The sequence below is a fragment of the Pteropus medius genome, unplaced genomic scaffold, assembly GCF_902729225.1.
Source record: "Pteropus medius unplaced genomic scaffold, Ma_sr-lr_union100, whole genome shotgun sequence".
NCBI lineage: Eukaryota > Metazoa > Chordata > Mammalia > Chiroptera > Pteropodidae > Pteropus > Pteropus medius.
The window spans coordinates 1,654,710-1,667,711 of record NW_024351072.1 but is presented as its reverse complement, the minus strand read 5'-3'; the positions used below and the strand labels follow the sequence as shown (position 1 = coordinate 1,667,711).

The window sequence follows — 13,002 nt, the reverse complement described above, 5'->3', positions numbered from 1 at the left end:
CAGGAGTATAAAGAAGTCCCCACCCCCTCTGCTTTTCCCTTTTCCTTTCTCCCCCAGTAACATGCTCCCCAGTTTATACACACATAACTGTGGAAATGACTAAATTCACTGTCAACCCCATTGTAGCAACCACATTATTTCCAATTCTATTTTTCCAAAATAGGGCATATAACCCTAAGAAAGTCTTAAAAGAGTGAAGGAAGTAGTTCTGAAAGTTAGGGGAAGCGATGTTTGGAAAACAATGGTTCAAGCTTCCTAACTATCAATATTAAATTGGTTCTTCAGACTGTATATCCACCTCCTTATATAATTTGTACTCACTTCTATCAGCCATCACTATCTATTTCTCTTCCTTGTTGATAGTTTTCATGTTTGTTTTCTTCTATTCTACCCGCTGTGTACCTGTCGGGGAGGTACTCTAGATCAGCAGTCCCGAAATTTTTGGCACCAGAGACCGGTGCTCCTATGAGAATCTAATGCCTGATGATCTGAGGTGGAGCTGGGGCGGGGATGCCAGCTCTGGAGAACGGCTAAAAATGCAGATGAAGCTTTACTCACTTGCCCACAGCTTACCTCCTGCTGTGCAGCCCAGTTCCTAACGGGCTACGGATCAGTACTGGTCTGCAGCCCAGGGGCTGGGAACCCCTTGCTCTAGATCAAATCATATAGTTTCAAAGCTAGAAGAGACCTTAAGAGATTCTTTTAGCTTTCCGTTCCCACCCCCAATATACTTTACAGATGAGGAAACTGGGTTTCTTACAGGTGAATTAACTTTTTCAGAGTTATACCTTTTGGCAGAGTGGAGATTAAAAACAAAGCCCCTTTTCTGACTTCCTCATCCTATTTTTCCTTTTTTCCATCTGAGGTTCTCATTATAGTCACAGACCTAGATATCTGCTGAACTAGTGAAATATTCCACCTATATAAACTGCTACAAACTTTTTCTTCTTTAGACTCTCTTTGGTGCAAAAGCACACTATGATCTCAGCTGAAATGTGGGTTCTACCTAAGAGTTTGTGAAGTGAAAGCCTCAACCATAAATCTGTCAGTTCTCTTCAGTTTAGCCACTCTTGTAGGTTGAGGGGGAAAATACTAGTTATCAGAGGCTTCAGAACCTCTTCAAATACATATTTATGAGTCTGGCCTGGCAGTAGACATTCATACATATTTCACCTAATGTAATAAATTTGTTGGCTTAATCCCGCTATAGCAGTTCCACTGCATTGTTCTTAATAAGTTGCTTTTTCTTCACTTATGATGCAAACTGCCAGGATAATTAAAGTGGAAGTTCCCAATCCTTTGGATTATGCCACTGCTTGGTGTATAAAATGGCTGGAGGCAGATGGAATTACCATTATGATAAGTACCAAATGTTCTTCAAGCAGGCCACTGAATTTACCCCCACAACAAACATTTTCCACTGGTCGTTTTGTAACAATGTACTGTGAAATTGTAAATTCCATGAAAACTGTCTGCGCCCATAATTATTATATATGTTTGAAGATTGGACTCTAGTAAAGTCAACTTTGATTTTACACACACATACCAACTGTCAGCATGAGAGTTTGGTAAGATACCCTTGGGTTTGTGTGGCTGATTCTCTCTTTCCTTTCTGCTCCCCTGCTCCACTATGTATTCTTTTAATTATCTCTAAGTTTCCCCTTCTCTTCTAGATAGTCACTAAATGTACTGAGTTACTTACTGATGGAATCCACTAGACATATGAAACAGTATGAAAGAAGATAATACTTAGAACTACTGGTCCATTCCCTTTGAATTGGAGAATTGTTTAGATCAGGGGTCCCCAACCCCAGGGCCGTGGACTAGTACCAGTCCATGACCTGTTTGTAACTGGGCCTCACAGCAGGAGGTGAGCAAAGCTGCATCTGTATTTGCGCCTCAGCTCCACCTCATTCACCCACCTCAGATCATCAGGCATTCAATTTTCATAGGAGCACCGGCCCCTGGTGCCAAAAAGGTTTGGGATTACTGGTTTAGATGACCTATGAGGCTTTTTTGTTTCACTATCTCCAATCCTTGCTTCTCTCCCAAGCCCAATACACTATAGATAATATCTTGTGTCCTTAAAGCTCTCAGAGGCGATGAAAACTGATTTTAATCTTTATTAGAACATGTGTAGGAGTTAACTAGGCAAAGTGGGGTAGGGAGGGCCATTCCAGGCTGAGAAAGCCATATAAGGGAGATAAAACATGAACTAGGTCAAGGAACTCAGTTTGTGTGCTGGGGGTGGGGTGGGGAGTGAATTAGCGAGAGCCTAGGTCTTCACTGAAAGGCTTATATATAACTCCAAAGAGTTTAGATTTTACACTGATGACACTGGGGAGCCACTATGTTATCTTTAAGCAGAGCAGTGAGTGACTTCAGAATAGCCTTTTAGCAGTACAACTTAGGCTGCAGTTTTTAGAGTGAATTGAAGGACGGTTAAATCCTGAGATTAATTAGGAGATTAGTTAGTTAGTTAAAGCGTCTGAACTAAGATCTAATAAAGAAAGGAGAGATGAAGAGGGATGAATTTGAAAGCCAGCTAAAGGCTTCATAACTCAAAAGGATGAAGGAGTGAGAAAGTAGGGAGGAATAAAGGATTAAGCCCAGGTTTCCTGCTGGCACTTACTTGGTGGATGACCAGCCATTGCCACTGCCAGATAATATAAGAGGAAGGGGAAAGGGAAAAAGCCAATCATGTAGCAGGATGAGGAGTTAAATTCTATACATGTTAGAATCAAGACACTTTTGTGCCATCCAAGTTATCTAGCAGACAGTTGGATATCTGGCTCTGGATCTCACAAGACATCTTGGCTTAAAGAAGTAATTTTATGTTTTATGTTTTTCACCATAGTAAAAATAAATTTAAATTTTTTTTTAATTTATTTATTTTAGAAGTCACCAGCAAACAGGTGGTAGATGAAGCCAAGGGAATATATGAAATTGACTGCCTGATGAGGGTATAATGAAGTGAGAAGGGAAAACTATGAGAAAAGGCTAAGGGAACTGCCAACATTATAGATAGAGGTGTACAGAGAAAGGAGGGATCTAAAATAGTGGCATTTTACATTTTAATTTAAATGTTTAACTTCCTAAACATTAATAGTGAGGAAAACGAGGAGACCAAGAGTGAGTGGATTTAGAAAGTGTAGGAAAAGATGTTTAATCTAGAGAGTGGTCTTCAGAGTCATGCTCCTCCAGACATGCCAGGCCGAAAAGGAATGAATATGCTCATTGACATGGATTTAGTTACTAGACCTTAGTGATGTTGGTTGGTGAGAGCAACTTCATGTAATGCATTCTTTTGAAATTATGCTTTTATCAGTCTTCTCCACTGGAGACATCTTTGCATTGTCCACAATACCTAAAACACAGTAGACATACAATAAGTATTTGTTGTGATCTTCCTTACTGTTAAGAGAAATTCTAACTGAAGGCTAGGTATGCTTTGCCAACAGTTCATTAGTTGATGGATGGTGTAATAGTCCACCAGATTCTGCCTGTCACAAGATATTTGTGGGAAAAACATCATAAAAGTTATTAGTTAAAACAGTTAAAAGAGTTTCTAAATTTGTTTTATTTGAGCATTAGGAGATTTTAGCATTTGTGATCATTAATACTTATATGTTATTGTGCAACAGTTTTTCTCTCTTGTTTCTTCTTGATATGTTAAAACCTCAGTTTCAGTTGAGGTCACTTGAACTTTATTTAGAAAGAACAGTAGAAAGAAAATGTTGTGGTGTGTTCTAAGAGTAAAATTATTTTGAAATTAACTCCTCTTTGATATTTTTAATGTGATTGCAATGTAACAAAATTAACATAAATTGTAACATAAATTATTATACACAATTTGGATTTATCTGCTACTTTAAAAGAGCTTTTGGTCTTTGGAAACATGGCAGAGTGAGAGACATCCCCAGATCTCTCCCGTTGAAACAATAAGCTGAACATCTAAAACTCAACAACAGAAAAACAAACTGCACACCAGCACATCTGAGCATGGGATCTGCACATAAGAGCAACCACAGGTCAGAACCCTGAGTGTCTGGCAGTGGACTGGGAGAAATAAAGAAGCTGCCTTTCACAGCCACCAGACCTACCTGCAGGAAGAGGGAGATGGGAGAAGGAGTAGTGATTTCCCTGAACAGTCCTACCTAGGAAATCTGTGAGCTCTCCAGGGCCAGCCAGCTGCAGGGCCCAGTCATCAGGGCAGAAAGCAGAGAAACGGCACAGGACCGCAGAAGTACAACTGCTGATTTTTGCTGGCCACGGTTGCAAAACTGAGGCTGAGCCAAAGCCCCAACTCTAAATGCAGAGGGCCCCTGCCCCTATAACGTCCAAGACCGATCACCGCGGAGCCCCAGGGGAATCTAAGCAAACGCTGCTGAAATTGTCACTGACACTGACAGGGACTGAAACTGAGGGTACCGAACATGATTAAATATCTACAAAAAAAAATTAAAAAGCATTATTAAGGCTTTATATAAAGCAGGGATCCAAGAGGCTTAGACACCACCAACTTGAAACCAAAAGAAAAGCGCCTTCTTTGCAACAAGCTAAAGAGAGACCTTTTATATAGTAAATCTTCTTTCTAAAAAAACAGCAGAATACACTTCCATTAATGCCCAGGCAGAGAAATAGTCCATTAAACACCATGAACAACCAAGGTGCCAAGCATCTCGGAAAGAAAGAGAAAAATCTCCAGAAAATAAGATTACAGGCATAGAAATATGCGACTTAAATGACAGAGAATTCAGGATGGTACTTCTGAAAAAACTCAGTGAGTTCTAAAACAAGTCATATCAAGAATTCCAGGAATTGAAAAAAACAACTAGATGAGCAGAGCAAGGAGATTAAAACCCTCAAAGAGAACAGAATAGATATTCGAGATTAAAAAAAAAAACACTGCAAGAGTTGAAAAATTAAACAGCAAGCTTGGGAAATAGAGTTGACCAAATGGAGGAAAGGACCAGTGACATCGAAGACAGAAATCTAGAAATGAAATGAATCAGAATGAAAAAGAGAAATGGAAGAATAAAAAATAATGAAAGAGAAATTCAAGAACTAGCTGATACTCTCAGGAGAGGAAACATAAGAATAATAGGCATTATCGAAGGCGAGGAAAAGGAACAGGGATTAGAAAGCATTTTCAAACAAATAGTTGACAAGAATTTCCAAAATCCAAGGAATGAGCTGGAGCTTGGAATTCAAGAAGTCAACAGAACACCCAATTATCTCAACCCAAAAAGGCCTTCACCAAGACACATTGTATTAAAATTATCAAAAATCAATAACAAAGACAGAATTTTCAGGGCAGCCAAGGAGAAGAAAACAGTAACATATAATGGAAACCCCATTAGATTATCCTCAGACTTCTGAGCACAATCCTTACAAGCCAGAAAGGAATGGAATCAAATATTTAAACTATTAAGTGAAAGGAACTACCATCCTAGAATAATGTACCCAGCTAAGCTTTCCGTTATATATGAAGGAGAAATTAAGACTTTTCCAGACATACAAAAATTGAGGAAATTCTCCACTATGAGGCCTGCACTACAGGAAATAGGAAATACTAAAAGGGGTCAGTTCACCTAAAACAAAATGGAATGAACTCACCAATAAAAAGGCACAGAGTTGCAGATTGGATTAAAATATATATATTTTTTATATATATACTGCATCCAGGAGACACATCTCAGCTCGAAAGACAAATAAAGACTCAAAGTGAAAGAGTGGAAAATGCTATTTCAAGCAAATGGCATTCAGAGAAAAGCAGGAGTAGCAGTACTAATATCAGACGAAATAGACTTCAAAATAAAAAAAGTTCAAGAAAGACACTGAGGGATACTTCATAATGGTAAAAGGAATCATGCACCAAGAAGACATAACACTTATTACTATGTCTGCTCCCAATCAGGGAGCCCCGAAGTATATAAAGCAATTACTAACAGAACTAAAGGGAGAAACAGACCAAAACACTATTGTAGTATCGGACCTAAATACCCCACTGTCGGATATAGACAGATCATCTACACAGAAAATCAATAAAGAAATATCTTCCTTAAATGACACATTAGACCAACTGGACATAATTGACATTTACAGAGCCTTCCATCCCAAAACAGCTGCTTATACATTCTTCTCTAGTAGATATGAAACATTCTCAAGAATCGATCACATACTGGGACACAGACATAGACACAACAAATATAAGAGGGTTGAAATCATACCAACCATATTCTCTGATCATAATGCTTTGAAACTAGAGACCAACTGCAGAAAGAAAGCAGGAAGAACCACAAATATATGGAGATGAAACAACATACTACTGAAGAATAACTGGGTCAGAGAAGAAATAAAAAGATAGATCAAGAGATACACAGAAACAAAGATAATTATAGTACAACATATCAAAACTTTGGGGACATGGCAAAAGCGGTCATAAGACAAAAATTCATATCATTACAGGTCTACCTCCAAAAAGAAGACAAGGCCAAATAAAAAGCCTAATCTTTCATCTTAAAAAAACTAGAAAAGGAAGAACAAATAAAGCTTAAAGTCAGCAGAAGGAAAGAAATAATCAAAATTAGAGCAGAAATAAATGAACTTGAAAACAAAAAAAATAGAAAAACTAAATGCAACAAAGACTTTGTTCTTTGAAAGGGTTAATAAAATCGACAAACCCCTCCCTAGACTCACTAAAGAAAAAAGAGAAAGGACACAAATCAACAAAATCAGGGAAGAAAGAGGGGAAATTACGACTGATATCACAGAAATACAAAAGATCATACAAGAATACTATGAAAAAGTACAACCTCCCTAGACTGAATCAAGAAGAATTGGAAAATCTAAATAGACCAATCAGGAGTGTGGAAATTGAAACAATCATCAAAAACCTACCAAAAAGTAAAAGTCCAGGACCAGATAGCTTCACCCGTGAATTCTACCAAACATTCAAAGAAGATTTAATACCTATCTCCTCAGAATCTTCCAAAAAATCAAAGAGGAGGCAATACTTCTTAACACATTTTATGAGGCCAATATTACTGTGATGCCAAACCTGGTAAAGACAGCATACACAAAAAAGAAAACTACAGACCAATATCTCTCATGAACACAGACACAAAAATCCTAAATAAGATACTAGCGAACCGAATACAGTAACATATTAAAAAGATTATACAACACGATCGAGTGGGCTTCATCTCAGAGGCACAGGGATGGTTCGCACTATGCAAATCAATTAAGGTGATACGCCACATAAACAAATTAAAAAATAAGAATCATATGATCATATCAATAGATGCAGAAAATGCCTTTGAACAGATACAGCATCCATTCATGATCAAAACACTTAACAAAATCGGTATAGAAGGAAAGTACCTTAACATAATAAAGGCCATCTATGACAAACCCTCAGCCAACATTATACTTAATGGTGAAAGACTTAAAACCTTCCCTCTAAGATCAGGAACAAGGCAAGGCTGTCCACTATTTCCACTCTTATACAATATAACATTGGAGATCCTACCGAGTGCAGTCAGACAAGACAAAGATATAAAAGGCATCCAAACTGTCACTATTTGCAGATGATATGATTCCCTCTATATAAAACCCTAAAGACTCCACAAGAACACTACTAGAAACAATAAGCCAATACAGTAAATCTCTGGATACAAAATCAACGTTCAAAAATCCATAGCTTTCCTATACTCTAATAATGAAGTGTCAGAAAAAGAAGTAGAAAACATAATTCCTTTTGCAATTGCAACAAAAATAATAAAATATCTGGGAATATATTTAATGAAACAAGTGAAGACCTATATATTGAAAACTATAGACCCTATTAAATGAAATCAAATAAAATACAAAGAAATGGAAAGATATTCTGTGTTCTTGCATTGGGAGAATCAACATAGTTAAAATGATCATATTACCTAAAACATTATACAGATTCAATGCAATCTCCATCAAAATCTCATTGGCATTTTTAAAGAGATATCAAAAAATCATCAGATTTGTATGGAAGCGCAAAAGATCCCGAATTGCCGAAGCCATCTTGAGAAAAATGATCGAGGCTGGAGGCATCACTCTGCCCAACTTCAACAGAGCAACAGTAATCAAAATGGCATGGGATTGGCAACAAAACAGACACGTGGACCAGTGGAACAGAATCGAGAGTCCAGAAGTAAACTCATATTCATATGGGCAAATAATTTTTGACAAAAAAAAGCCAAAAGCATACAGTGGAGAAAGGAAAGCCTCTTCAATAAATGGTGCTGGGAATACTGAAAAGCCACCTGCAGAAGAATGAAACTAGACTGTTATCTATCAGCACACACCAAAATTAACTCAAAATGGATTACGGACCTGAATATAAGACCTGAAACAATAAAATGCATAAAAGAAAACATAGGAATGAAACTCAAGGACCTTAGTCTTAAAATAGGATTTTCTGAATTTGACCTCAAAGGCAAGGGAAGTAAAAGGTAAAATAAATGAATGGGACTACATCAAACTAAAAAGCTTCTGCAAAGCAAAAGAAATCAACAAGGTAAAGAGGCAACAATCCTAATGGAAAAATATATTTACAAGTAACGCCTCCCCCTCCAAGGGCCTAATATCCAAAATATACAAAGAACTCATACAGCTCAATAACAGAAAAACAAATGATCCAATCAAAAAACTGAAAGTGCACCTGAATAGACACTTCTCCCTAGAGGACATATAAATGGCTAACAAATATATGAAAAGATGCACAACATCACTAGCTAGTAGACAAATGCAAATCAAAACCACAATGAGATACCATCTCACACCTGTTAGAATAGCTATAATCAACAGGACAAGGAATAACAAATGTTGAAGAGGATGTGGAGAAAAAGGAACCCTCATACACTGCTGGTGGGACTGCAAATTGGTACGGCCACTATGGAAAACAGTATGGAGTTTCCTCAAAAAACTAAGAATTGATATACCATATGATCCAGCAATCCCTCTACTGGGTATTTACCCCAAAGACTTGAAAACCCATATTCAAAAAGATATTTGCACACCAATGTTCATAGCAGCATTATTCACAGTGGCCAGGACATGGAAGCCACCAAAGTATCCTATGATAGATGACTGGCTAAAGCAGCTGTGGTAAATATATACAATGGGATATTACTCAGTCATAAGAAGAGATGAAATACTGCCATTTGCGACAACCTGGATGGACTTCGTGATAATCATGCTAAGAGAAATAAGCCACACAGAAAAAGTTGAAAATCACATATCACTTATATGTGAGATATAAAACCTAAAAGCAACAAATGAGCAGGACAGGACAAAACATTCAAGGACCTGGGACTAGACTAGTGGTTACTAGTAGGATGGGGAGGAGGCTAGCAGACAGGGCAGAGGGGGTCAAATATAGGGGATGGGGGAAGTTGAAGTGGGAATAGGGGATCAAATATATGGTAGCTGAATGAAACTGGACTTTGGGTGGTAAACACACAATAGAATATACAAATATCAAATTTTAATGTACATCTGAAAGTTATATAATTATATTAACCAGTTACCCCAATTTAATTAAATGTTACCCCATTTAACCAATTGTATTAACCAATGTTATCCCAACTTAATTTAAAAAAAAAAACGATAAAAGAGCTTTGAATAAATTCATAATTAGATAATTTGTTTAATTTATACAGCATAATCACTCAAGCTTCAACATCTACTGTTCTTGGGTCTCTAACTTACCAGCCTCTACAACCATGACCTAGTTCCTTAAAATCTGTGTATTTTACATAAAATTTAAAGAACCAATCTCTTATTGGTTCTTTTTCTGTGGAGAACTCTAATACATGGGGAAACATACTTTTGCTTTATTATTTTGAGTATTTTGCTTTCCATGTCTACCTCTGTGTTTCTTGTTGGTTTGTTCTTGAGTCTTGTGACAGAGTTGATTATAGATATAGGTCTATGAAAATGCTAAGACCTTACTGTACACTGCTAGCTATAGTGGTAGCTCTTGGATGAACAAGGCAAGGCCTGTGCTCTTGAGTTTAAAACTGAAAGTGATCAAACATCTATGGTTAAGGCAGACTGTGCTCAATTCTGTAAGAGAAAGCTAAGCAGCATGCAGTAGAAATCTGCAGGGAGTAATGACTTCCGCTTGTACAACTGGGGAAGTTTGGGGCTGGTCCTTAAGGATGGGTGGGGTTTAAATTACTGGCCTGTGGTGGAGAAAGTGGGGTTGTAAAAGTGTATCCCAGAAAGAGGGAACATGATAAACAAATGACTGAGACTAAGGAAGTAGATGTGTGTTGGGAATAAGAAAAAAAAAATGTCACCTTTTATGTTCTGTTATTTTGCAGGGAGCACTCTCTAAGGAGATATCTTCGGCATTAAATAGACCTTACGAAAGAGAAAGCCTCCACTTTCCTGTCAGCAGCTATGAGTAAAAATGACTGCAAATTTGTACAAATGCAGGTACAGCAGTCCCCTCTTATCCTCAGGGGTATACTTTCTAAGACACCCAGTAGATGCCTGAAACCATGGCTAGTACTGATCCTTAAACATACTCTTTTTTCTTTGCATTGTCCACAGTACCTAAATTAATGTGATAAATTAATTTTAAAACTAGTCACAGTAAGAGAGTAACAATGAGTAATAATAAAATGGAACAATTATAATAATATACTGTTATAAAAGTTATGTGAATGTGATTTCTCTCTCTCAAAATATCTTATGGTATTGTACTCACCCTTCTTGTGATGATGTGAGATGATACAATGCCTACATCATGAAATGAAGTGAGGTGAATGACTTAAGCACTATGACGTAGTGTTAGGTTGCTATAAGTGTTACTTGAACACAAGTATTGCAATACTGAGACAGTCAATCTGATAACAGAGATTGCTACTAAGTGACTAATGGGTGGGGAGTTCATACAGCATGGATGCACTAGACAAAGGGATGATTCACATCCTGGTTGGGACAGAACCAGGCAGCATGAGATTCCATCATGTTACTCAGAATAGCACACAATTTAAAATTTATGGACTGTTTATTTCTGGAATTTTCAGACCACAGTTGACTGTAGGTAACTGAAACAATAGAAAGTGACAGTATGGATAAGGGGGGACTATTGTACAAACAAAATGTGGTATATCCATACAATGCAATTTTATTCAGTCATAGAAGGAATTAAGTACTGATTTATGTTATATAACATAAAGGAACCCTGAAAATAGTGCTAAGTAAAAGAAATCAGACACAAGAGGCCACATATTGTATGATTCTATTAATATAAAATCTCCAGAGTAAGCAAATCCATAGAGACAGAAAGCAGATTAGTGATTGCCAGGGACAGGAGGGAGAGGGGAGATGGGATGCGTCTGCTAATGGGTACAGTGTTTCTGTGGATGAAATGTTCTGTAATTAGATAGTGGTAATGATTGTACAACTTTGTGAACATACTAAAAAAGTAATGAAATGTATATTTGATAAAGGTAAGTTTTATGATACATGACTTATATCTCATTGTTTACAAATTATATGCGATAAATATGTATGTCCTTATATGGAAAGATCTATAATACATTAAGGTTTTTTTTTAAAGCAGACAGAGCAATTGTACTGTGTGTTCTGTTTATGTTTTTTAAAAGCATATACACACATGCTTTTATTTGCGTAGAAAACATCTGTAAGCATATAGACAAAAAAAATAAAACTAACAATGACTGCCATTAGGGAGAGAAGACTTATATTTCATGGGTATTTTCTGAGTTTAAGTGTTTTGCCATGTGTATGCATTACTCTTATAATAAAGACTAGAAAGCACCCAAAATATCTATATTGAGAAAAAACACTGAATAATACTGTATTTACTACTGCTAGAAAGTAAAAACACATTCATGTCCTATTATAGTGGGAAATCTCCAGTACACAGGCTACATCTAGCCTTCTGCTTAAATTCTTCCAGTCTATGAGGTATGTAATAAAATGTGAATCCTATATATACCTGTGATGAAATATACATTTGGTGAAACCCTAATGTAATATAATATAATCTTAACATAATGAGAATGTTATTCTACAATGATACATTTCTTTTTACTGTTAGACATGATACTTTAGTACTTTAAAAATAAGGAAGTAAAGCATTTCTCCTGCAGAAAACAGGGAAAATAAAATATTTAAACTGTGCCTGTGTCTCCCAAGTTTAGGCAGCAACTGAATAATTTAAATAATAAAATCTTAAAATTGAAAGGGAATTTAATAGATCATCTGGGTCCCACTCCCTACAAAATGCTTAAATCTTCTTTAAGCTTTCATCCCTACCAGGAGATCAACTAGCTTTTCTTTGAGCACTTTCAGTGACAGGAACTCCCTGTACTCTGAGAAGGCCCATTCCATTTTGGATAGCTTTATTTAAAACTCTCCCTTATAATGAGGTGATATCTAGCTCTTTGAAGCTTCTGTCTACTGAATCTAGTCTTTAAATCCCCCGTATATAACTTACATGTGTGTATTTATTAACTTATAATCTATTTGCTTATATAAAAAATTTCTTGGGTTAAATAAATTATGAAAAATTCTAAAGCAGGCATCATTATCCATATTTTTATCCTAGGTGTATATTTTTTCAAAATAAAAATTAATAAATTAGAAGATCTTTTTCTCAAAAATGGTCTGGACATAACAAGATTTCTGACTTCTTTCCTATTCCTTATGTATTCATAGTCAGAATTAAAGTGTATTTTTAAATGCTTGAAGAATTATATTTCACAGAACTTTATCTGACCCTCTGAGAATGGTCACTTTCTACTCCATATTACAGATACTTTTGCCCTTGCCATCTCCCCTCTAGACTCCCCACTAGACTAAGTAAGGCAGGCTCCAGGTGAGTCTCTCCTCACTGTACTGGCTAATGGAAAACACAATGGCCCCAGGATCAGGAAATCTAAATTGAAGTCCCAGTTCTTTCTAAGTAGATTGTAACCTTTC

At 36.7% G+C, this 13,002-nt stretch overlaps 1 protein-coding gene across 9 annotated transcripts in view; it reads right to left on the bottom strand.

Moving 5' to 3' along the window:
* KLHL13 (kelch like family member 13) overlaps window positions 1–13,002 on the bottom strand; it is a 228,254-nt gene that overhangs the window by 194,235 nt on the left and 21,017 nt on the right. For 5 of the 9 annotated variants that reach the window (XM_039842510.1, XM_039842511.1, XM_039842508.1 and 2 more), the window contains exon 2: window positions 3,262–3,367. The exons of the other annotated variants lie outside the window; for them this stretch is intronic. Coding sequence is in view for 3 of the 5 variants with exons in the window: in XM_039842508.1 (XP_039698442.1) it covers window positions 3,262–3,303 (42 nt within the window). In the remaining 2 variants the exon portion in view is untranslated. The remainder of the gene's footprint in view (window positions 1–3,261; window positions 3,368–13,002) is intronic. 9 annotated transcript variants of the gene reach the window in all.